Below are 25,673 nucleotides of genomic sequence, written 5' to 3'. Positions count from 1 at the left end.
CAAGGGGCCATTCAGAATTACTTGGGGTTACATAGAGGTAGATGGGCTCCCTGGGGGTCATGGAGGTGGTTTCTGACTAAAAATTTTGAAGGTAAAAACTTAGGGCCCTCAGAAGGGTCAAATGAGGATACTAAACTGGGTCATGAAGAGGTCAGTGGGTTCACCAAGAGGTCATTCAGAATTACTTGGGGGTCACATAGAGGTCAATAGGTTCACCAAGAGGTCATCCAGAATTACTTGGGGTTACATAGAGGTCGGTGTGCTCATTGGAGTCATGGAAGTGGTTTCTGAGTGAAAATTTAGAAGGTATTAGCAACTCAGGCCCTCAGAAGGGTCAAATGAGGACAATAAACTGGGTCATGGAAAGGTCGGTGGGTTCACCAAAAGGTCATTCAGAATTACTCAGGGTCATACAGAGATCATAAATCACATAGAGGAATTACTGGCTCTCAGAAAATTTTAGAGGCAATTTAGAGGCAATAGCAAACTCAGAGCCGGCACAGGGATCTGGATGAGATCGTCACGGGCTAGAGAAGTCAGTGATTTGCAGGTTTGTGTAGCATTTAGTTCATTAATTTCCTTTTTTTCTTTGTAACAGGTACTTTTTCTCCCAGCGTCCCCACATGAATATGTGTCTAGTTCTTTACTTTTCTCCATCACTTCCCTTTCATCCAGTTTTTGCCACTCTATGTGTGACTCAAGAATGCAAGGCACAGGATATGGTCATCATCATCATCATCAAATTAGCCATTAATAGACATCTATCATGTGCCAGAAGCAATCCTGGGCGCTCTATATAATCTCCACAGCAACCCTTTGAGGTAGGTATTAGCATCACCATTTCCCAGCTGAGCCAAGTGCAGCCTAGAGAAGTCACACAGCTAGTGAGGGGCAGAGCTGGAATTTGAACTAAGGCCCTGTTGATACCTAAGCCCTTTCAACCCTAAGCCTCTCTGTCCTTCCCATGTGTAGGTCTCTGAGCTGACTACACACATTCCGGGCTCATTTGTGCACACACCCACACGTCAACCACGGGAGCTCTTTGGATAGCTGACTCCTTTGTGTCTGGTTGGAACCTAGTGGTTCCTGGTGCTGGGCATTGGGTTAGTAACATTAATCAGTGAGGGGAAAGGCTCACACTGGACACTATCTGCCTTCTCCATGCCTGAAATCATGTACCCTTCATCAGGGACTGCAAGTTTAGACAGGCCCTGGCTTTGAGGGGATATAAAAAAAAACCCAACACCCTGTGGGCTTACAAGCTGCAGCAGCTGTGGTCCTCTTGGCAGCTGAGGGTACCCATTATGCCACTTTTCATGTCCACACATTGCCTGTGACACGCCTGAGGCCCCAAGGGTCATCTTGCCTCAGCTGCTTCAGTGCCAACCTCACAACCCTTCCCTCCTCACCCACCTAGGCCCAGAAACTCTTGCCTCATTCTGGCCCCTGTAGCTCCAGGGCAGGAACTGGGCCAGGGCTCTGGGGCTGAGCTCGAAGCAGAGTAATCTGCGTCAGCCCCTTGGCCAGGTTCCCCAGCAGCGGGGGGTGGTGGGTGGGGAGCTGGGGGACACCTTGTGAACGTTCTTAGAACAGGGAGGAGGGCTGGAGCCTGTCCTGGGAGTCGAAGGCAGGGAGACTGAAGGGAGGGTCTCTTCTCCCAGGGACTGCTCTGGCCCTCTCCAACCTCCACACCAACATCCATCCATCTCTATCACAGGTCTTCATCCTCTGTCTCCCTCCTCACCTGGGGGCTAGGCACACGCAGTCAAACATTAGTTATTACTGATTTTATTTATAATATAAAAATGTTCAAGTGTCAACAGTCAGGTGTTTGGACATTTCAAGGGGCAGGTTTCCCATTTGCTTAGGACTTTTTTTTTGTTTTTAAACAATTACCTTTTTGACAAATTAGCAGTGGACCCAGTTTTGGAGGGTGGTGAGGTCAGGGCTGGAGAGGGAGTGGAAGTCATGGGTGGGCTAGAGGCTGGGAGTTGGGCTGTGAGAAGGAAATGGTGTTACTTTATTGCTAAGAGGGGAATCAGATACACTGTCGAGTGGCTCTTCTCGGTCCCAGCGTGACCATGCATCCAATCTAAAGAATCTGAAATGCAAAGGACATGCAGGCATAAAATAGAAAAGACGACCTGTAAACGAAGGTGCTGCAGAGGACGGAGGGGCGCCCTGGAGGCCATAGGGGAGGAGGAGCCACGAACATTGGGGCCCTGGCAGAGCTGCCCCCTCCCAGGGCCGAGGCTGTTGGGAAGACCTCTTTCTCAGTGCGCCCCTCCCTTAGCAGCTGTGAGGAGTGGGGAGGCCCCCTCCCCATTCTGGTTGCTGTCGCTGGGCCTTAGTCTCCCCCTGGACGTTACCTGACCCCAACTCTAGCTCCAAACCTAGGATCCCCGCCCTCTCCTCAAGGGGCCCAGGACTTCAGATCTTGCACTGGGGCAAAGCTACTGCGGACCTCATGTCGTTCGTTGGGGCCCCCAGCCTCACGCCCACCCGAACCCAATCCCGCAGCCTCCTCTCTCCTGCTTTCTCTCACCACCACCTCCCACGACCCCAGCCAGCTTGGGATCCTACATTCCCCCACCCCGCAACCCAGACTTCTCTCCAGGAGCTCCAGATTAGCGTACAGCAAAAGGCACCACAATATAGGTTTCTATTAAAGAGTCAAAAAATTGGCCCATCTCTTTTTTTGTTGTTTCTTTTTTTTTTCCGAAGCTGTAAATCAGGATGTCACATATAAATAGTTTCCCTATAAAAACGTCTTTGCCGTTAGCTAGTATTATAAGACAATTTTTGCTAAAATGAAAATAAAACATTTTGTTATACCTTTTTCCTTTTATAGAAAATAAAAATATTTTTATTTCTTTTTTTCCCTCCTTTCTCTCTCCAGTCGGCGGTCTCTGTTCTCCTTAAAGACAGTGGGGCGGGCGAGGCGGAGGGGGCAGCGGGGGCCCTAGAGGGGCCCCGAGTCCTGCTTGGCCCGCGGGGGCGGCCCGCGGCTGTGTCTGCTGCTGGCCCGCGTGCTGTGGCTGTCCAGGGAGTAGTAAGTCCTGCTGTCGGCCGCCGGGCAGAGCGGCGGCGAGTCCGAGCGCAGCGCGTCGTGCGCCGCACGCAGGCCGAGGAAAGGCGTGCTCTCGGCCGCCAGCGCCCCGTCCGCGTCGTCCGCTTCGTCGTCCGAGGCGGAAGCCGAGCCGCCTCCCGAGCCGCTGCTCAGCGACAGCGAGTCCCGCGCCGCGCGTGCGCGCTGCGCCGCCAGCCCGTTGAGGCGCGAGCGGCGCCAGCGCCGGGGTCCAGCAGACGTCCTACGGGACGCGCCGCGGGCGCGCGGCCGCGGCGGCGGCGGGGGCGCGCACTCCTGCGTGGTCTCGTACTCGTCGTCCTCGGGGATGCGGAAAGGGCTGGCGGGCAGACTGCCCAGGCTGCCGCCTAGGGCGCAGGCCCCGCGCCGCGGCCCCGGTCCCGCCGCGGGGTAGTAGTAGCTGTCGTAGCTGCGCTGCATGTCCGCACCGGTCCCGGGCCCTGGACCGGGGCCGGGGGGCGCCGGGTGCCGCAGGAGCGGCTGCTGCTCCGCCAGGCGGTAGCTGATGGGCGCGGCCGGCGGCAGCGACACGGCGTGCGCCGAGTTGGGGGACGTGATCTCGAAAGTCGGCACCTGCGTGGCCAGCGAGTAATGGAAGTCCACGGGAGAGAGGCGCGCGGGCGTGGTCAGGGCCGACACATACCTGCGGGGAGAGGCAGAGACGTGGGCCGGTGGCCAGGGGATGGGGCGGACCTGATGCAAAGCAGTGGTCTTGCCCAGGATCCCCCTTGCAAGAACCATGCTGGTATTCCTCAGTGACCGTAATAAATTTCCTTAATTTCTCTGAGCCTCAGTTTGCTTATCTGTGAAACGGGAGTAACCACAGTGCTCATTCCGTAGCGTTGTTGGATGATTCCATAAACGTATCAGTGGTCCTTGGCTGTGGGGATGCTCACAGTCACCAGTGTTCCTGAATGGTTACTTCGGGTGAGGCTAAGGCTGGGGCATTTTACATGTGTGATCTCATCTAATACAGTAATTCTATAAGAGGCTTCTGTTAGTCCCGTACTACACACGTGAGGAAACAGACTCAGAACATTTAATTGACTTACTCAAGGTTCACACAGCCAGGAAGTGGTTGAGCTGGGATGTGAACCCAGGCCAGGCGGGAACCAGAACTCATACTGCCCAATTCCTCATTCTAGTCCCTGCATTCAGCCACCCCTGTGACTTGGACTTACCTCCCCTCCGGGACAGTTCATCCCATGGCTGATGGCTACAGTGGGGAAATATTTTCCTTTTTAAGTTGAAGCTAGAAGCTGCCTCAGGGAAGTGACTGCTCCCACCTCAGTTAGGGTCCTCAGCCCAGAGCTCACAGTTACCAAGACCTCACTGAAGTGTCTCTGCTTGGGGCTAAGATCACCAGTTCCTTCAAAAGTTTGCCCTTGCTAATATCTCCCACTCTGGGTCCCAGGCACCTGTCCCTTTTCTTTCTCCACATTTCCCTTTCTGAGTCAACTGGCCTCTTGCCCAACCATTATCCACCTCAGGACAGGGACCACCCACCTCCCTGCCTCTCTTCCCAACTGTAAAGCTGGGCACCTCATTGCTCTCCAGAGCCCCCATTACTGTTTTTCAGAATCATCTGACTCCTCTCTCTTCCCTCTCCCACATGCACATCCATCACGTCCTACCCATTCCCTTTCTCCTGGAATACCCTCCACCCTGCTCCACTCCATCCTGGGACTAGATGTTCACTCTGGTCATTCCCCCACCCCAGTGTCTTTCCTCCTTCAGCCTATGCAGTTCCCAGAACAATCTTTTTTTGGCCACGTGGCATGTGGGATCCTAGTCCCCCTACGAACCTGCGCCCCCTGCAGTGGAAGCATGGAGCCTCAAACCACTGGACTGCCAGGGAATTCCCTCCCAGAGCAATCTTTTAAAGTCATATCTCTGCTTTAGGAGGCCCTTCCTGCTTACCCACCCAGGGCCACTGGCCATCTATCTGGCCCCAGCCCACCTGTTCAGGCCCAGCTCCACTCTCCTCACAGCCCACCCTGCTCTAGGTACCTCACCAGCCATGTCCTTAGTGCCTCTGCTGGAACAGCTCAAGTTGTTCCCCTTGCCTGGAAGTCTTTCCCTGCCTTGCCTCTCTACCTCCCATCCATTAAGGCAGGGGTCCCCAACTCCCAGGCTGCGGACCAGTACCCGTCTGTGGCCTGTTAGGAACCGGGCCGCACAGCAGGAGGTGTATGGCCGGAGCGACTGAAGCTTCATCTGTATTTATAGCCACTCCCCATGGCTTGCATTACCACCTGAGCTCTGCCTCCTGTCAGCATTATGGTGAGTTGTATAATTATTTCATTATATATTACAATGTAATAATAATAGAAATAAAGTGCACAATAAATGAATCACCCCGAAACCATCCCCCCACCCCCATCTGTGGAAAAACTGTCTTCCACAAAACCGGTCCCTGGTGCCAAAAACGTTGGGGACTGCTGCATTAAGAAGTCCTATTGCTCTTGTTACTACTAACCATAGCTCCACCTAGTGAGCACCAGCGCCATGTCAGGTAAAAGGCGAAGAGCTTTGCGCGTGATCTTAGGGTGGCCTTCGTAAGAACCATGCACTATAGGTGTAATGCTCCCTGTTCTACAGCTGAGGAAACAGGCACAGAGGTGATCAACCTGCCCCAAGTCACACAGGTGGTGGGGCTGAGCTTGGAAAGGTTGGTCTTGGAAAACCTAGCTGCTTCCCAGAGCCTGCCGTCAGACTGGGTTTCTCTGCCCTGGTGGGGTGTCCTATACTTAGCACTTTCCATAGGCAGCTGTGAGCTTCAGCGGTTTTGTGTCCACGACCGGCACGGAGTAGGCTGAATTGAAGCCTTCTCCACCCCAGCCTGGAGTTCCTAGTACCATGCCCCTTTTTCTGCTCTCCTCCCACAGATCCCAGTTGCCAAGGGGAGAGCAAGATGGAGGCTGGCCCCCTGCAACTCCTGGCTTGGAGTCAGGGAAGAAGGGAAGGTTCCGGGTTCTCACTGCATTCATTGCTCAGGAACCCAATGGCATCTTGATCCACGGGGGCCTAGTTGCTGATACTTCCAGGGCCTTCAGGCATTCTTGGCTCATTCCCATCCTGCACTCATCGGTTTACTCACAGACAGCCTCCCCTCCCATTCTTCAGTCTGCTCAATCTTGGTGTCTGTTTCTCCCGGGACATGGGTCCTCTAGGTGACACCAGGGTAGGGCAACTGTGTGTTCTGGTTTGTCCAGGCCAGACCCTGTTTGTTCCTGATGTTCTACTGCAATTATTAATAACATCCCCTTCTACTCTGAAAAGTGTCCTAGTAGAACAATTAAATTAAATGGTCATAACACACCAGGGTCTACTGGCTGTAGTCCCAGCCTGTCATTAACATGTTGATGACCCCGAGCAGACCATTTAACTTTTCAGGGACCTTGCTTGTGCATCTGGAAAATGGGGATGAGGCTCTTTGGAGTGTTTCTGAGGTGACCTAAGGGTCAGCCCTGGGTCAGTGGTGCCAGCTCTCTGGCTACAGTGGGGCACAGGTCACGGGGTAGGAACTGACCTCTCGCTGTGTGGGGAGTCACGCAGGGAGTCTATGGAGTCGTGGTAAGGTGGCACAGCAGCCCTGCGCTGCTCCTCTAGGCTGTAGGCTGCCGCCCGCCGTGCCCGCGCCTCCACACACGCTGGGCTGTTGCACTTGCTGGTGCCCACTGACGACAGCATGATGCCCGATTGGGAGTCGGAGGTCAGGCTCTCAGAATGTTCCAGGCTCCACGTGTGGCTCTCATGCCTGGAGAAGCCAGGTGGAAGTGAGGTGAGGTCAGGAAGGGGCCGGGCAGCCCAGCACGTGTGGTCCCAGGCCCACCCCTTCCCTGGTTCTTCATTCCATCTTAGGCTCCCTCAGCTCACTGCCCTTCACTCTGGGCTGATGTGTAACATCATAAATGCCAAACCCCGATTTTGGGAAGAGGAGAGCTGGAGGCCTGTGGATGGGTGAGCTGCAATGTGCAGAGGTCTCTTCCTTTCCTCTCTGCAACCAACCTTTCCTTAGCCTCCCTGTCTGGGACCCTTCCACTCCCACGGCCCTTAGCCACTTGCCTTAAGAGCCCAGCCCCAGTGGCCAATATATGGGGACCCTGCCTATTCTGTGCTGCTCCCCAGGGAAGAAAGGGGCCAACCATGTTCTTTCTTGAGCTGTCTGAGCCTGCGTGCTTGTGTGGAGAGAAGAGGCTAAGGTGGACTAGGCTCACGTGGGAAACCCAGGAGAGGGCGTCAAATGGCTGTGGGTATCCGAGTGAGCAGGTGCTTTATGCCAGTGAAGTGGTGCCGATGAGGCCCAAACAAAACCAAACGTCAGGTGGGAGCACAGTGATGCTGCTGTTCCTCTGGGGCTGGTTTAGACTAGAAAAGGGAATCCGGTCTGTGAGGACCTGGATGTACGTTTGGTGGCGGGCTCTGGTTTGAAGCCCCCCACCTCCACCCTCCTGCTCACAGGGACCCTCAATACAGAGCCCAGCCTGGCTGGGGAGTTTGGTGTGTGTCCCCAGGCAGGTGTGTGGTGCGCATGTGCACGCCCTGAGGGTGTGCATACAGGAGTCTGCAAGGCTGCGTGGGCCTTGGTGGTGCCCACCTGTGGCTGGAGGTGGGCGTGGCTGTGGAGCAGTGGTGAGAAGGAGAACAGGAGTGGCTCCCAGAGAAGGTGGTCTCCGTTTCCCTCCGGATGACATGGTCTGTGGCTGGCACATTCTTGGAGATATACTGGAACAGACAGAGGGTTTTTTGGCAGGGGGGCAGTTAGTGACAGATGACCAAGTTGACCCTCCTTCCTGGTGGGCAGGGGAAGTGAGGCAGTAAGCTCCAGGTTGCAGGGGCGGTGGTGGTCCACTGGATAAGCAACTCGGTGTTAGGGCAGCAATGGCCCCTGGAAATCAATCCCCCGACCTCCCTTAAGGAAGTGGGCCAAGCGAGGCTAAGTCATCCTGGTGAGGCGAGGCTAGGCTAGCAGGCAAGGCTGAGCACAGGATGGGCCGGCCGCCTCCCTGGCCCATTCTTGCAGGGGGCATAAGAAGGCGGGCTACACAGCAAGGGGTCAGAGTGGGGCCTGGGAACACCACTCACGTCTGCCATCTGGATCTCCTCGGGGTCCAGCCGGGGGTGGCTGGGCCCATTGGCCAAGCTCCGGTTCTGGTGGGCTGGACACATGTTCTGTCGAAGGTGGTTATGCATCTGCTTCCGCTGTTTTCTGCACAGGGGAAGGTGCATTAGCCTGACACCCCCTCCCCGCCTCCCCTGGCACACACGAAGTATGAGCTTCCCTAGCTGTTACTCCAGGGAACTAGTCTACGTGTGCCGGGACTGGACTGCCGTGGCAGTCTCCTGCTACTGCTCTTTCCTGTGCTCAGGCTGCCTTCAGCCAGGACCCCTTCAATCAACCCCCTACATCATCACTACCAGCCGGAATTCAGCAGGACCTGAGCGTAGTGGTAATGAGCTTTGGCTCTGCTGAGAGAGCAGGACTCTACTACTTTCTAGCTGTGTAACTCTGGGCAAATTACTTAAACTACCCATGTTTCACTTTCCTCATCTGTAAAACGGACTGATATCTACGCATTCCAGAGACCATCGAGGATTAAGGGTAGATAAAGTATTCAAGCACAGTGCTGGCCCACTTCATGCATTCATTTATTTGGTATCTACTGGGTTTTTACTATGTGCCAGATGCTCTTTTGGAGCAGAGGAGACAGATATGGTTCCTGCCCTCATGGAGCTTGCAGGCCAGTAGGAGAGGCAGATGATAAACACATAAACAAATAAACAAACAAGATACTTTCAGCAAAGTGCTATGGAGAAAATAAAACAGGACGCTGTGGTCAGGGAGTCAAGACCTGTGGGGCTACTTCACTTCGGCACCTATTAAGTGCTCAGTACATTTGTTTTGTAATCAATAAGTTTAATCAATGTCACTCCCCTGTTAAAGCCCCTTCATTGGGCTTCAGAATCCTGTTTCCTCTCCCCAGCCCTGTCTCTCACTGCCCTTTCCCCACCCCAGCTTGCTGCATCCTTGGAGGGCTTGTTTCTGATCCTACACTGTGCCTCTCTGGCCTCTGGGCCTTTGCATCCAATTGCAGCACATTCTCTGCCTCTTCACCTGCTAACTCCTGCTCATCTCTCAGGCCCGGCCTAAACTGCACCTTTCTCAGGGAAACCCTCCCTGCCCTCTAGCTGAAGTTAGGCACCCCTGAAATACATCCTGTAACACTGGACCTCTTGCTTAGAGCACTGGCCATGTGCCTGGTACAGGGCCTGGTGTCCAGCAGGCATTGAATGAAAGTTTGTTGAAGAAATAAGTATAGTAGGGGTTAGAACATGAGGCTTGCTTCTCCCCCCAGTTCTTGGCCTCAATTTTCCTGTGTGGGCCCAGTCTCCTCCTGTGGGCTCCCTGAACCCTAAAACCCAAGGCTGGCAGGGCCTTAGATCTCATAGATAAGGGCAGCAGGAGTCAAGACCCAGGGGCTCAGTCCCCCACATGGTGGCTATGCCCAGACTCTTGCTTTCCGCATAAGAACAGATATGACAAACTCTTTCTGTACCACATCACTCTACAACCTGCAATGGCTCCCTATCATCTGTAGGATAAACCCAGGTCCCCAAGCTTGACATTCAAGGCCCTGTGGTGCCATGCAGGTTCCGGCTGTTCTTTTAGACTCGTGTACCTTTTTAAAATTGACCCCAGCCCTTTGCTCCAGCTAGCCTCGGCTGCTCAAGCTCCATGAACACAGCTGACCCTCTCCTGCATTTGTCCTTTAGCTTGCACTCTTCTACTGGAATTGTCTAGCCCCTTTCCTTGCTCCAAGGTTCTGATGCCACCTTTCCTTTGCCCAGGGGTGGCCCAACCCCATCTTCTCTGTATTCCTGCTTGGACTGCTCCTAGGTGGGATTAGGCAGTGCCCTGTGAGGTCTCTTTTTCCCCTGAGAAGGTGCCTCCCTCTCTGTGCTTGCCCACCCCCAACACTGCCCCAGTGCCTGCCTACTTGACGGGGCAGATCCTCCCTCACAGGATACTCTGAGGTACTAGAGGATCACACTCATTTTATAGATGAGAACTCAGAGAAGCTCATCCGTTTCCTCGGGGTCACAGGAAATGCCCGAGCTGAATTAGAACCCAGATCTATCTTCTTCCACCGCCTGGGCTTATGACCGTTCTTGTGCAGTCCTCTGGGGCCTGTCTACCCCACCCTCTGCTCCTGCTTCTTGGCCCAGCCCTTTGGCCCCTCACCAGCTGCAGATGGGGGCAGAGGGGCATAGGAATGGGGGAGGCTCCGCCAGGCATGGTGCGGTGGAGAGGAGAGCCTGTCCCTACAAAAGCAGTCCCTGGTTGCTCTGAGTGCCCGACAACTCACTTGGTCTTGCAGTAGGCGACCACGCAGACGATGCCCACGACCAGCAGAGCCACGCAAATGCCGGTGATAGTCAGGACCCTTTTCTGGTACAGCTCCTCGGCTTCTGCAGAGGTAGAGGGCGTGAGGGGGCAGGGTGGGAGGCAGACCCGTAGAGACAGTGCTGCAGACCGTCCCCCTGCCCCGCAAACCCCGGGCTCTCTCCAGCTCGGGTGCTGCCCGGCTCCTATCCATCTCACCCCTCCCCAGCCAGTTCCCTCCTTCCTGCTTTCCTGAACTCCACCCACCTGTGGATCTCATCACAATTGACTACACCTGAGTTCACCTTCCCAAACCCGTGCTCTGCCTGGAGCATGTGAGTGGAAAATGCAGGGGGATGGGTGGAGGAGGTGGGATGGAGGTGAAGTTCCCAAGGTCATAGGGGAGGGCAACCCACTATGGCCTGGTGGCTGCAAAGAGCCTTGATGGGCTGGGGGAAGCCGGTCTTCATGGTGGTGAACATGCTGACCCTGGGCAAAGGCCTGGCTGGCCACTTTGGCTTCCTTAAGAAGGTGGAGAGTGGCTTGTTCTGGGCTGGAGACAGGACATGAGGCCCAGAGGCTGGACTTAGGAGGGATGCCAGGACCAAGAGCAGGAACAGAGCAGACCAGGCCCACAGAGGCGGGAGAGGGGAGAAAGGCCTTGGTTTATCCCAGCAGCTTGGTCAGGGTTGTGGCCCTGGCCCACTCCAGCTCTCCCCGTCTCTGCTTGTCAGAGACCCACGAGTGGCAGCACGGCCCCCTGGCGCCTAGGACAGCCCTTGTGCTCAAGGAGCAGCCTCCACCCTTCTGAAGGAGCTGAGCTAGGCTGGGCCTCAAAGCCCTCAAAAAGACCCAACTATCCCCTCTACCTCTACTCCCACTTTTTGGCGGGGCAACCCCTACGCTTCTAGAACAGTGAAAGCCTGGAGGAAGCAAAGGAAAAAGGTGACAGCACCAGACATGGTCAAGGCCTACAGCCTAGACATCCCGCCCTTGCTCCGGCTCCCATCTGCTGGCCGGCCCCTCCCCATCGCTCCCCTCCCACCAGCACAGGGGTAAGTGGGGGCGGGACCCAAAGCCTTGGTGGAGCCCTGGGCAGTGTCCCTAAGCCCCCAGGCTTGCAGGGTCTCCTGTGGCAAAGGTACGCCCAGCAGCAAACACTGGGTACAAAGCCCCAGGCACACATACCTGGAGGACTGTGCCCGTCTGACACACAGACAGACCCTTCACAACAATACACACGGCCGCCACGCACGCGATCACACCCACTGACATAGTCATGCAGAGTCTTGAACAAACAGCCCTCCACCCCAGATCCCCACCTCCAGGCTCTGTGGTCCTCGTCCTGCCTCCGGTTCTCATCCCCAGCCACGCCTCAGTCCTCCACTCAGGCCTCTGTCTCCAGCACTCCTTTGAGACTGCTCTAGTCATGGTCACCAACAACCCCACCCCGCCGCCAAGTCTGTGGTTCGCTTCCCTCTCAGCAGACTCCCCCTGCTGGGCCCACTTCCCGGGATGGTGTTCCCTCCTGGGTTTCCTCCCCCTGCACTGGCTCATCTCTCTGTCTCAGTTGCTACTTCCCCCTCTTCCATGTGGGCTGCAGGGTCCAGGCCCAGAGCTCTCAGGCTTCTTCCTCTCTCCACCTGCCCTTTCTCCCTCCGTCATCTCACCCAGACTCAGACTTGAAATACCATCTGTATGCAGCTGAATCTCACGTTTCTCTCTCCTGCCCTGACCTCTTCCGGAGCTCTAGATTCCTACATCCAAAGGCCATGGCCAAGCAGAAGCACTGATTCCCCACCCTCGTTCCCTGCTCTTCCCATCTCTTCAGTGGCGACACCACCTTTCCTGTTAAACCAGCCCCAGACCTTAGAATCATTCCTGATCTTCCCACCCACTCTGGTACCTGATCCATCAGCAAGTCGTCTCAGCTCTCCCTCCCAAGTAGATCCCAGATCTGACCACTTCTTCCCATTTCCACTGCTTCCAGCTTCATCCAAGATGATGCCATCTTTCACTCGACAGCTGCCCGCTTCTGACTGGTTTCTCTGCTTCTATTCCTCCACACCCTGTCCCCTCACCCAGTCTATCCTCTGCCCCAAAGCCACATTGATTTCCAACGATAAAGCAGGTCATTTTACTCCTCTGCTTAAAAACCCACAATGGCATCCCCCTGCGATTCAAATACAACCAAAAGCCTTACCATGGTCCACGAGGCCCAGGGTCACCTGGTCCCTTCTTCTAGATCCCACCTGTAGTCTTCTTCCCCATGTCTGCTGTGCTCCAGAGGCACTGGCAGTCTTTCCATCCATCGAACAAGGCAGGCCCATCCACATCATCCTTAACTTGCTGTGCCCCCTGCCTCAAACACTCTCCCCCGATTGTTTGCAGGGCTGGCTGCTTCTCGCCAGGTTTTAGCTCAAATGTCACCTCATTGGACAAGGCTTCCCTGGCCACTTAGCTAGAGCAGTTCCTCACCCCGGCTAGGCGCCATCCCATTCCATTTTATTTTCTGTGTAGCACTTACCCCCACCTGCTATCTTTCCTGTTTGTTTGTTGTCTGTCTCACCCTGTGAATCTGAGCACCAGGAGGGCAGGGGCTCTGCATGCTAGATCGCCAGGGTCTGGCCAACTCTGGGGTTCAGTAGAGGTTTGTTGAGTTGGCGTGTGAACGAGTATACAGACCACCTTTACAGACAGTCGCATATTTACATACGCTCACCCTTGCCTCCGCACCTACTGCTCATGCTCGACCCTTAACAACAAAGATGTTCCACTGCACCCCTCTGTGTGCTCACACCCCGCACTGAGAGACCCAACAAGGTGTAAACATGTCAACATAGACACGCACACCTACAGATTCCCCCCCCGCACCCCCTGCCATGATCACACAGACACCACAGACTCGGCCCCTCTCCTCCCCACCCTGTCACAGCAGAGAGACAGACATACTCTTACACACAGACTTTCAGTTCCATCTTCTGAGAATAGCTGATGATGGCTAGGTGGCCGGGGAACTAGGGCCTCCCCAAATCTGCCACGAGAACAGTCTTTTCATAACTGCAGGCTCTGCACACATCTGGGGTCTGACCCCATCGAAGGCTCAAACCCTCTGAGACCCTGCATCTCTCCTGCTATACGTGTGGACCAGGGTGGAGCCTCCCAGCACAAAGCCAGAGAGCTGGGAAGACTGACCCCTCAAAGTCCCTCCCTGCCCAAGGCATCTTCCTGGGGCCTGAGGACAGTCAGGAGTGGGACGTGAGGTTCTGAGCTGGGAGGCAGGAGGGCAGGCACCCGAAGCCAGCCCACCGTGGACCCTCGCTGGTGTTGCCCACAAACACATGTGCCACCGTGGGGACAGATCGTGAAGGGAGTAACAGCCTCAAGCAGATGGCAAAGCCTGGCAGACAAACACGGGGCAGGCGGCAGAGACAAATGGGTGTTATCAGCTGCCAGCCTGGTGAAGAATGAAAAGCAATGGAAATGGAAATGGGAAAAGGAAGGAGGATTAAGGTCAAATTGAAAGGGATGCCTCTCTGCACAGTTCTCCAAACCAGGATTCTGTGGCTTTCAGACACCTGCTCTCCGAGGGCTCGTCTGGCCAACCCACTGGGTTGCACACAGCTCAGGGGTCCCGCTCCCCTCAGAGTACCCTGGCGACTAGCCCCAGGCAAGAGGGCACTACTGCACACGGGGGCGCAGTCTGAATGCCAGGGTACTCTGCCGTTCATGAGCTTTTCTTGTCTCCCCCAAATCAATGTAGTTTATTACAGGACATCCTGATGGGGAGAGGGGGATTTTTGAAATCATCCCTTTTCCATTTGGGGGGAAAGGAAACCAAACATCCAGCACACATGGTGTCAGAGGCTGTGGAGAGGGGCTGTGTGGTTGGCGCTGACCGATACATAGAGGCTCCGTACCCTTTAGTTCAAATCCAAGGTGCTCTGGCAAGTGCAGAAGAAAGGAGGGTCAGAGAGGGGAAGGGATGGAGGGAGAGATACAGACAGAGAGAGAGATGGGGGAGGGGGCGGGAGAGAGAGAGAGAGAAACGTTGGTCAGGACTCTTCAGACACCAGCAGCCAGCCTGTGAGGTGAAAGCAGGTTAGTGGTGTCCCCTCCCAGCCTCCTGAGCCCCTTCCCTGGCACCCAGTCCCCAGGAGCCCTTGATTGGGGTAGAGAGAGGAAATGTTAGGATCAGCAGGCAGGGCAGGTTCTTTAGAGATGAGCTGTGGGGTTAGTACCTGGTGGGGAGGCAGAGGCGCAAGAGTCAGTTGGCAGATGTCCCCAGAGAGGAAAGGTGAGTGGGGGCAGGGGGCGGAGGAGTCCCCATCCTTCCCCTCCCAGCTCCAGTGCCAGGCCGTCGACCCTTTCGAGCAAGCTGGAGACAGCTTGCTCAGCCTGAGCTCATTCATGGGGCCCTTCTTTCTGTTCAGAACTAGGGCTTGGGGTACCCAGACCGGCCCCTTGTCCCTGTCCTGCCCCCATGGGCCTCACTGGCCTGCCCATCTACTAAGAGCCAGGCATGGAGGCTCAGAGTTTGTGTGGCGCAGGACTGGGGAGGGGGAGAGGCCCCAGGCAGCAGGTCACTTCTCCACTTGACACCCCCAACACCCTAGAAACCTGCAGGGGCTAGGCCTTGGGTCCCAGCCTGATCACACGACTTAGGAAAGCAAACTGCAACTTGGAGAAAGAGACGAGTGGGTTCACCTGTAGAACACCTGTGCCCCCTAAATGGCAGCCAATTGCACTCTTTGAAGCTGGATCATGTTGTAAATGTGCAAATTCACGGGTCTTCGAGGTAGACACCCAGGCCATCGAAGGGTTGGATAAAAGGGCCCTGCCCAAGGGTCAGCTCTGTCACTGACCCACCGTGTGACCCCATAGTATCCCGCCTATCTGGCTCTCAATCTTTCATCAGTTAAATGGGGATCAGGCCTGGCCACGGGATCTCTGAGGTCTGCAACTCGGCTGTCCTTCAGAATCATCCAGACCAATTCAAACAGGCTCTGGGGTGGGAGCCCAGAAATCTCCCCAGTGCTTTTGAAAAGCTCACCTACCATTCTAAGGTAACAGCCAGCACCTGATTGCAGGCCTCGAGTCTCAGTTGTGTCCCTAGTTTGCTGTGTGCATGTGGGCAAGTCATACATAGTCTCTGTTTCCTCATCTGTCAAAAGTGCCTGTACACGGTGAGAGCAGAAACTAACACATTTTAAATCAACTAGACTCCAATAAAAATTAAAAAAAAAAAAAAGACGGGCGAGGCGATGTGCAAGGGCTTGCTCCACTGCCTCCGCACGTGCACAGCAAGTTCCGCTAGACCCAGGCAGGAGGTGGAATTGTGTTCTGATGTTCTCATCTCCTGCAGAGGGAGCGGAGCACGGGGACATGAGCAGGAAGTCCTGTGCACTGTCTAGCTCTGGATCTCTCTCCTGCTTCCTGATAGGGATTCCAGAGGGTTATGCAGTTGGAAAAGGGCAAGAGAGTAGGATGGCTCTGACTGAAAGAGGCTTGAGGAAGATCCTGGGGTTCTGACCCCCAGTTCCATGCAGAGACCACACCCCTGAAGCAAGAACCCCAGCTCTTCTAAACATGAGCCCTTCTGTGCACTCCTGTTAAATCTGAGGCTGCCGGTGATCTTGAATGGGGTTTCTTTGCAGTCTTATGCTTACTGCTTCGAGGTAGGAGTCACCATAAGCACAGCAAGTCCACTCCTCTCCCAGGGCCTCCCAGGGCTGGCCGACTGTGCTAAGCAGGCAGTGCAAACTTGACAAACTGAAAGGGTCCTCGGGGACAACCCTCACTGAGCAGTTAATCCTGTAGCCCCAGGGACCCTCCAGGCAGCTCGAAAGAGCTCACAATGTTTGGATATCCAGCCAGGTTCCCCACAGAGAACAGTCCAGCTTGACCACAGCACCCCAGACACTAAGAGAACCGCAGCACCCCAGACACTAAGAGAACTGTGGTTCACAGAGCGGGTCTGGGCTCCACTTTTGGTGGTGTTTGTATTAGATGAGGCAGCTAGGGCCCAGTAGTGCTAGGACACTTTCCCAAGGTCACATAGCAAATTAGGAGGCGGAAGGGAGACTGGAGGCCAGGTCTCTGGTCTCTCGGGGCTAAGCCATGGCTATTCCTGCCCATTGAGTCCCTGGGCAGACCTGACTGGCTAGTCCTCAGGACAGTGACCATCTGGAGAAGTGAGCAGGGCTCCCAAAGCCATTTAAGAGTTTTCTCCTGCATCACTCCTCTGGGAACCGAGTAATAGCGGCAGCAGCTTTTGGGACTCCTGACTGGCCTCCCCTTTGAGTCAAAGGCCAGTACTGTTTTGGGTGGACAGTGATGGCTGGCAGGACTGGTGATGTCACTGAGAAGTCACTAAAAGGCAGCCCTGCTTCCCTCTCCCCAGGGATAGATTCTGAGGGGCCTTCAGCCATGTCAGCCCCAGCAAAAAACAAAAACAAAAACACCCCAAAAACCCCAAATCAAAAAAACAGTCTCTTGCTCATCATATTCACTGCCTGCCACTCAGCCAGGATGGAGTGATACCACCGAGTCACAGGTGGGTCCTACTGAACAGAAATTTGCATACTGACCAGTAACCATGGCAGCCTGATGCTGGACTCCCAGCAGGGCCAGGCTTACCAGACAACAGACAAAGTCTTCATCCTGGACATGTCCTACGACACCTGGTCATAGGCACCTGGACAAGAAGGCCCTGATGTTGACCCCGGAGCATGTGCTTGTGTGCTTGTGTGTGTGTGAGCAGGTGTCAGCAGACGTGTGCTTGTGTGCAAGCGCAGGCATGTGTTTGTGTGTGTGTGTGCAGGTGTGCGTGCTCTTGTATGTGGTGGGTATCCAGGTGTACAAGTTTTGAGTCTTGGGAAGTGGAGGGGCTGTCAAGGGAAGAAGGAGAAGCTTTTAAAGGGCTACTGCGGCTGCAGGCTCTGTTTCCGTGGCCTCCGCAAAAGGTAACCTGGTCTAGAGGCTGTCTGGGCAGAGGGGGAAGGTCAGACACTTTGCTCAGGATGTGCTGGGAGTCAGCCTCCAGGGGACTGATGCTGCCCCTCTGGCCTCCACTCCCACGCCAGCAGTAGCTGGAAGAGGAGCTCAACTGTGTTCAAACAACAGCAGGCCCTTGACTAAGCCCTTGGTGTGCATCACTTCACTTCATCCTCACAGCAACCCTAAAGGCATAAATGCCACTATCCCCATTTTACAGATGAGGTTAAATGAGGCCCCAGAACAGGAAGCTCAGCTGCTGGCAATTTTATTCAGGTCCATCAGAATTGAAGCCTGAACACTTAGGTTAGCATTTTTCACTCCTTTTTCAATAATTATCTGATAGAGCAGTGCATGAAGTGCTCTGGGCAAAATGCTTGGAGCGTATAAATCCTTTACCAAAAGGTACCAGCAAGGATCCCAGTAACACTAGGCAGAAAGGCTGCATTTCCAGGCTCCTTTCTGGGCTCCCGGGGCCCTGCTGACCCTCCCAGAAGATCTGAGCTGCAAGCTGAAGCAGCCCAGCTGGCAGAGAAGCTTGGACAGTGGCCGAGTTTTGGAGGCTCTGCTGCTCAGATTCAGGATGGGCTGGGACTCCCTATCCAGAATAGTCCCATAAGCTAGGGGGACTCTGGGCCTAAGGGTGAAAAGGAATAGGCCCTCCATTGCCTCTCTCCCCAGGTCCTCAGCCCCACCTGGCTGCTCTGTCCTCCTGACCTACGGTCCTCCAATTGGGCTGGGTCTGACTCTGCAATTCCTCCTGGAGCCTGGGCTCTGGAGAGTTCTGTTGGGCCACGTGCCCACAGGCTCTGTTCTTATCCCCATGGCCTTCCTCCCTGGCCTCCAGTGGGAGGGGCCTGAGGACAGCGCTGCCCCCAACACTCTATTAAGAGAGTTGACCACCTGGGATAACCAGCCCCGACCTCCCCGGCGCCTCTCCTCGTCAAATCTTGGCTTCCAGGTTCCTGTGCAGGGAATGTCTAGGCTTTTGTGCTGTGGTCTGAGAAGGATCGGAAGGCTCCTTTCTCTACCCTGAGCCCCAAACCCCTTTTCTCTAAGGGTTACCTAAATGGTCCCCTGGGTCCCTTCCTCGGCCTCTTCATGCCCAGGCACCATCAATCTAGTTCTAATTCGTCATGGGACCCATCTGTCCTCCCTGGAGAGGAGGAGGTGAGTGGTGGGTTGAGCAGGGGCCTAGCGTGCTCTGGAGGACGGGGGACACGGTCCCGCCTTGCAGGCCAGTGGACCGCTGGGCCCCAAATGGATTCCATGGCCAGCCTGTGGCTTCCTGCTCTGCTCCACCTCCACCTGATGGCACTTGAAGGCACTGCTCCCAGCCCCCAGTAAAACACGCCACAGCTAGGGCCTCATCCTTCAGCTCCAGGGGTCACACTTTTCTCAGCAGACTGTGCAAACCAGAAAGCTCCAACTTCAGAGATGGAAGAAAGGAAAGGAGTGAAGTAAGTCCTGGATGGGGACTGAGACCAGAGAGGGCCTGGAGAGAGTCACCAGTTACTCCTTGATTCCTTCTTCCCTCTATGCCTTAGTATTTGCGGCAACCCTCGCCCCTACTCCAACATCTAGCTGCACAGATGACTCTGGTCTTCACGGAAACCACTGCCCTGGGACCTGTTTTCCCTCAATCCGCCTTCCCCACTCTCCCCCATCACCCCAAATCAAATCAAAACAAACTCTGGCCAGATGGAAAGGCAGGCTTTCTGAGAACTTGCTTCTTTCTCTCAAACACACGAGCACACATGTGCACACACTCATTGCCTGGCCTCACCAACAGCCTGACATCCTCAGACAGGCTCTCAGAGGCAGGTGAGGGCTCTGCAAATGCTTCTTCCCATCCTGGCCAGGCTGCCTGACCCCAGTGGTGAAGCGGCCTGAGCCTGGCTCTGAGCAGCTGCAGAGAGAATTCAGTGTTACTGCGACCAGGCAGTACAGCAACATGAGGCAGGGGGTGTATCAGTCCCCTCTGTGTGAAACCCAGCAGGACCCTGCAGGTGCTTCCCCAGGAAAGACCCCGCCAGTGACCCCTGCCTCTTGTTTGTAGAAAAGCTTTAGCCTCCTAGGCCTTTCTCCTTGAGTTCCAAAGAGCAAATTTAATCACAGAAGTGAGAAAATGCAGAAACAAAGGAAAACAAACAAGACAAAATAATAAGAGTTTAGCCATAAGACAAAGTCAAGGACCTTTGGTATATCCTTGAGTTGTTTTGCAGATACTAAAACCCCACCAGGTGTTAGAAGTTAACTACATGATGACCACCCCCAGCCCTAGGCTGATTGGAACCAGAAGGTTGATGATTGAGATTCCTGAAACACCCTGTTACCTCACCATCAACCAATCAGAGGACTGAGCATGAGCTGATTGTGCACCTCGTGACCCCACCCTCCCACAGTCTTTAAAAACCCTTCCCATGAGCCCCTTGTATTCTTTGCTTGACACCTTACGACTAGCGCTGTTCTTTCTTTCACCTCCAGCCGGTTTAGTAGGTTAGCTCTGCTGTGTGTTTGGCGTAGGGGACCCAAGTTTGGTTCAGTAACACGCACAGGCTTCTGATGAGGACTGAGAGGGGCCTAGGACAGCCCCCTGCGTTTCCCGGCCCACCCCAATCTCTCTAAGCAAGGCCCCATCCTTCCCATGGGGTCGGGGGTAGGGTGGGGGAAGAACTGTCAGTTACCAGGGAAGGAAAGAAATAGAAGAAAGAGACATACTGGAGAAGTTGACCATTGCGAACTGCTGACACCTGTCCCCGGTGTATCCCACAGGACACCTACCAAAAGAAAGAAAACCAGAAAGAGAGAGCCAGGATAGCAAGACATAGGCATTGCAACACCCCGGCACAGGCTCCTGCCAATGCCAGCTGGGTTCCTTGCCACTGTTACCATTTGTACCGGCCTTGCCACTCTGCCCCTTACCTGCAGCCCTGAACTTTAAACCCAAGGATTAGGCCAAAAATGAAAAAGCAAAACAAAAGAACTAACAAACCAAAATACAAAAAAGAAACAAAACAGCCAAAGATCAAAACAACCAACACCCCTGGCCCTATGTCCTACAACGGGGTGAGGAGTGGGGGGGACTGCACCCGGAAGCTTTCTAAGGAGCAGGGACTCGTGTTTGTATCTTCAAACATACTTTGCTTAGGATCTGGCATGTACAATCGCAAAGGCAGTTTCTCCAAACATCTCTGTCCGAAGAATCCGTTTGGACATCTGGAGAAGGAAAAGGGGAAAAATCACAGAACAAACTGGCATCATCCGCGAGGCTTAGGTTAGAAATCAAAGTGCACAGTGATGAATGAGAAAACCAAGTCGAGCGCTGGGGCACACTCGTTGCTGAAGGGGCTGGAGTCGGGGCTGGGTGGAGGGCTCGGAAATCTCCTTCAAAATCTCTCTAATAGATGTGGCTCCAGGTGGTGGGGAAGCGGGGAAGGGGTAGGGAAGAAGATGATTTGGGGAAGCAGGGTGGGGAAATTGGGAACTTACTGCCTAAAGGTCCTAATGGTTATTGAGACTTCCCTTCTGACCTGCCTGGGGCCCCGTGAAGCCAGAATTGTAGACCCTTGGTGCCAGGCAGTCAGTAGGCTGGGGGGCTGGGAGTCTTCTGGAATACCAAGTTCTGGGGAGACATTCCTTCCAAGCCCTACCAAAGGGTTCTCTCCAGGGCCCTGGGCAGGTTTTCTCATCCATGAAACAGACCCCAGAAAGCTCAAAGGAGAACTTGGGAATGCTGTTCCCAGACTGTGTGCCTCCAACAGAAGGGGCCTTGGAGATGTCTCATCTGTTCTTTCAAAGAGGGCTCTGTGGCCAAGTAAGTTTAGGAAATCCATTCCCAGGCTTCCTTGTGGAGTTGCAGTGCATGCTAGCACATGAAAGCCTATGAAAAGTTTTGTAGGAGGAAAGAGCTGAACTTTCCAGTAGGTTCCAAATGTATTTGACCTTGGAAGTTGTTTTTTGAGGAATCCTTGTGAACATACAGTTTGGGGAAGGCTGCCCTAGAGCAATATACACGGGAAAAGCTTATGGGGAACAGGTGAGGGTGGAGAGAAGGCTGAATTACCAGCATCCCAAAGCTGGTGGGCTGAGGGCAGGCGTGGGGGCCTCTGGCCTCAGGTGGCAAGAATCACGGTGGCGGGGTGGGGGCGGGGCTGCAGCCTGTTCCGCATCAGGGGGTCAACTGGCTGCCTGGGACCTGCCCTTTCCCCACGACCTGCTCCTCCATCACTGCCTGGCTCTAGCGGGAGTTCATTCTCCCACGTTGCCTCCTGCAGAGAACCACCCACTCCCATCTCCCTGACCTTGTCCTTAACTCCCAAGGTCCACTTCCTTCTGCTCCCTGGCTGCCACTCTCCCCTTGAGTCCCTGTCTTGTAGATTTCTGGGAGACATGCCCAGCCCTTGTACTCTCTTCTGAACCCCAGCAAGGCCAGATACTTAAGGGAAGCTTACAGATAGGGCCAGACTGACCCTCCCGCACCGCCCCCTACTCGAAGATGGGTCTATGCTCTTCTGCCTCTTCCAAATTAGGACATTAGGTAAGCCCATCACCAGCGTCCCCTCAATAACAGGTCAGTGACGTTAATTAGTAAACTTCCCCAAGAGGTGAATGTACTCTACCTCTTAGCATGCTAGCGTATACCAACCATCAGTAGCCCCTTGAACTTATAGGGGGTGATGGCGATTGGCTGTGACAGACCCTCACAAAAACCCTGTGGCCTCCAATCTAGCCTGGAGGATTGGGAGTGGTTGATGAGCAGATAGCTGGAGTCTCTCTGGGCCTTACTGTATCTCCCTCAGGGGAGGCAGGAGGCTGGTCCTTGTAGCCGGGGCAGTGTGTGTGCAGGTGTGCCTGGCTAATGAATGGCAGTGGAGGGGGGGAAGTGTGTCTGGAGACGGGGGAGAGCCTGCACGTGGAGCTGATGCACGCGCATCCCGCTGAGCAGGGTGGCTCGGAGGAGGAGGCTACACCTTTGTCAGCACGCCCTTTTCTGACCCCTCGCCCTCGTCCCCAGTCATCCCAGCCCAGGAGAATGGAGGCAGTGGCTAAGGCTTTCCGACCAGCTCCACTCAGGCTCAGCCCTTCTTCCTCAGCTCTCGGAAACTGATTCCACTTGGGATGGGACTAGAGGCGCAGGAGTGACTTTTCAAGCAGCAGCATCGTTGGGGGTGGACGATAAAGACCCAGGACGTTGCCAAAATGACTCTTGCAATCAGGAATAAGAAAGAGATAGGCTTGACTGTGTCCAGTGTCTGAGATTAGCCCGGCTCCTGGAGACAGGAAAAACCTGTGTGTGTGTAAGAGAAAATGGGGGAGTGCAGGGGCAGGAGGGGACAGAGGGGAATTTATCCCCACTGCTGAGAGTCACGATGCTTTCCTGTGGTTCTTGGAGACGGAGGATAATTGAGCACATCCCTGCGTTCCCGGCCCCACACCCAGCCTGGACTACCCCGACTCTATCCTTGTATTATTCGTGGGCACAGAGTTGCACAGCTCCAGGTGGTGCTGTGGACACCGTGTACAACACGAACAAGCCCCCTGGAGTTGTGCGCTATAGTCCTAACCTTCCTGCCCTGGGAAAGTGCCCACTAGCTGAACAAAGGAGAAGGTGTGTGGGGGGGGATGGGCACTGCACGGGGCTGGGATGACTAACACCTGAGCTGTTCCTCAGGCACTGGCTCCTTTCGCGGGGCTTTTGGACACTCCTGTTCTCTCGTTAGCCCTGCTTGTTGAGGATGAGCCACGTCCAGGAGGCTGGGGCTTCCCTAGAGAAGGCTCTGGGGGTGGGCCTACAGCCTCTCTACCCTGCTGCTAGGACCTGGTAACAGGGTACAGGCTACATTAGCCTATCAACCAGGAGCAGGGCCTGAACTTGGCGTGGGTGGCTGGCTGGTAGTGAGTTCCCACTCAAACAGGGATTGACCCCCTGAGTTTCAGGGACACAGGGGACAGATTAGGAGGAGCGGCAGGTAACAGGCTTCCCAGCCCTTCCCCCCAAGCTGTTATCCTTGACTACGGGAAGGTCTGTGCTCAGGGCTGGAGAAGAGCAGGGGTGAGAGAGGGGCAGAGAGGAGAGCCCACGGGCTGCATCTGGGGTGACAGAGAGGCTGGGACTCTGCCTCCCCGTTTTCCCACCCCACCTCCCGGGCCTCAGTGTCTCCTTTTGGTAGCCTGGGGATAATGCCATGTGTGCTGCCCTCACCCAGGGGAGAGGGAGGATGAAGGATGAGGGTGTGCCCCGGGCACTGGAGGGAGTGAAGGGTCTCTGGCCTCATGAGGGGTGTGGGTGGAGAGGATGAGCAGGCAGATGGGCATGGGATGGGGGAAATCACCTGGACATGGGAGCAGAGGGGATGGGGGAGGTGAGCTGATGGGAAAGGGAGGCATGCCACTGGTATGTGCACAGGGCTGGAAAGAGAGTCTTGTTCTGTCATCATCCCCTGAACCAGTCCCCAAGAGTCACGCACCAACCGTGCTCTATAAAAACACGGAGAGAAGAGGAGAAAGCAGCAAGAGGAAGTGCAGAGGCCCCTGTCTGGCCCAGACAGGAGACGGTCACCTTGATTTGGACCCCCGTTTTCAAATCCCCCTAAGCTTTCCTTTTTTAAAACAAAATTCAGTATCAGTGACACTGTTTCTTTTGGCTCTGAATTCTAGAAAAACAGGAGGGACGGAGTGTGCCTGCTTTCCAACACTCCCCGCAGGGCTCTGAACCAATACACAACAACAAGTGTCAGAAAACCAGGAAGGAAAACTGATTTTTGTAGAAACTGGAATGAAACTGACCAGTCTAGTTTCATTATCCAAGCTAAGCGGAAATGCAAAAAAATCAAAATAAAAGTAAACAAACAGCACAAATGGTACGACGTGAGTTCCGTTTCCTAAGTTCTTTCCTTTTTATTCCATGCATTCCATTCAGGGTGTCATCAGGAACCCCAAGAGGCCTACCCCCCTTCCCTCCCAGCTCACCCACCCCCAGAATGGCCTCTGGGTTCTGCCCTGCCCCCCTCCCCCCTGCCCTTCTCCAGCACAGCTCTGAGGACCTGCCCTCCTGATTGCAATCCCTGCCAGGGACGCCCCTCTCCCCTGAGGGCTCAGGGCATCAGGGAAGTTAGCTCCAGGAGCCCTGGCTGGGGCTGACCCAGGACAGGCTGAGATGGGGAGGTGGTGGTTCTGGGTACCAAGCTCAGGTTCTAAGCAGTGAACCCCAGTTGCCCTGGTGGGGCAGGGAAACAGGACAGCATCTTCACAGTGGCTCAGGCTCCTGCCCTCTGCTCCTCTCAGACTTAGCTGGGCAGGACCCAGAAAGTCCTAGGGGTACAGCCTTGCTGGCAGGGCCCCCTGGGAATCCTATAGCTCACTACTCTTTCCCACACTAAACTCTGGCACTGGAGTCCTGGGTCCCATGGCCCTCCTCAGCCCCGACACCTGTCCCGGGTGGCTGAAACCTTTTCTGTCTGGAGCCAGTGACAATGCTGGATCCCTTCAAGGTTCTGGGATCCAAGGGGCTAGGGAAGAAGAGAGGCCTGGGGTGTATGTGTTTGTTGTGGGGGACAAGAAGAAGGGGTCCAGGGCTAGGCCATCTCTGTGAGGTATTCCAGAATGCTTATGCATTTCTATAGATCTATTCCAAAGTGCTCAGAGCATTTTCAAGGCTAGAATGTTCCCCAGGGTCTGTGGCACTAATGTGGCAGCTTCCTAGAGGCAGAAAGAGAGAGGAAGGATGAGGGGCTGAGTCTGGACTGAGAACTTCCCTGGGGGACCTGCTGTTGCTTTTGGGACTGTCCCTTGAGATTCAGGATGGGGGAGGCCGGAAGGCGGATGGCAGCAGGTGACAGGTGGAGCCGAGGTGGATGCTGGCAAAGGAGGCCAGCTGGAGCAAGAGGCACAGGTGTGCCTGGCAGCCCAGGCTCAGCTCACCCAGCACTGAGGGGAGGGCGTGAAGGAGGTGTGGCCCCTCGTTCTCACGCTGTGAGGTGGAGGGGTCTTTGGCCAAGGCTCCCTCCCAAGGAGGGAGATGCAGCTCTGGAGCTGGAGGCCAAAGGCAGGAAAGCCGAGAGGAGTGCTGAATCTGACCTTATCTGTGGAGAGGGCAAACGCCTCTCTCCGTGAATCTTCATCAGTACTCTGCTGGCCCCTGCCCAGATGCCACGGCAATGGGGCAGCTTCGGCACATCGCCAGCGCCCTAGGCTTGGGCT

At 55.0% G+C, this 25,673-nt stretch overlaps 1 protein-coding gene across 5 annotated transcripts in view; it reads right to left on the bottom strand.

Moving 5' to 3' along the window:
- Positions 1-2,915: 2,915 nt before the first annotated feature.
- The window catches only part of NRG2 (neuregulin 2), a 178,886-nt gene continuing 156,128 nt past the window's right edge, over positions 2,916-25,673 (bottom strand). Inside the window, exons 5-11 of one of the 5 annotated variants that reach the window (XM_032627217.1) lie at positions 20,614-20,690; positions 14,396-14,419; positions 10,459-10,561; positions 8,177-8,300; positions 7,689-7,816; positions 6,621-6,848; positions 2,916-3,731 (exon numbers count right to left, since the gene is read on the bottom strand). In XM_032627217.1, the coding sequence (XP_032483108.1) occupies positions 2,963-3,731; positions 6,621-6,848; positions 7,689-7,816; positions 8,177-8,300; positions 10,459-10,561; positions 14,396-14,419; positions 20,614-20,690 (1,453 nt within the window). In that variant the 3' untranslated portion in view covers positions 2,916-2,962. Of the gene's footprint in view, positions 3,732-6,620; positions 6,849-7,688; positions 7,817-8,176; positions 8,301-10,458; positions 10,562-14,395; positions 14,420-20,192; positions 20,252-20,613; positions 20,691-25,673 lie in introns of all 5 variants that reach the window. The other 4 variants (XM_032627218.1, XM_032627216.1, XM_032627219.1 and 1 more) reach the window with 4 other exon arrangements.

This window comes from Phocoena sinus, chromosome 3 (assembly GCF_008692025.1).
Source record: "Phocoena sinus isolate mPhoSin1 chromosome 3, mPhoSin1.pri, whole genome shotgun sequence".
Classification (NCBI taxonomy): Eukaryota; Metazoa; Chordata; class Mammalia; order Artiodactyla; family Phocoenidae; genus Phocoena; species Phocoena sinus.
The sequence above is the reverse complement of the archived record's forward strand: the minus strand, read 5'-3'. Positions and strand labels throughout refer to the sequence as shown.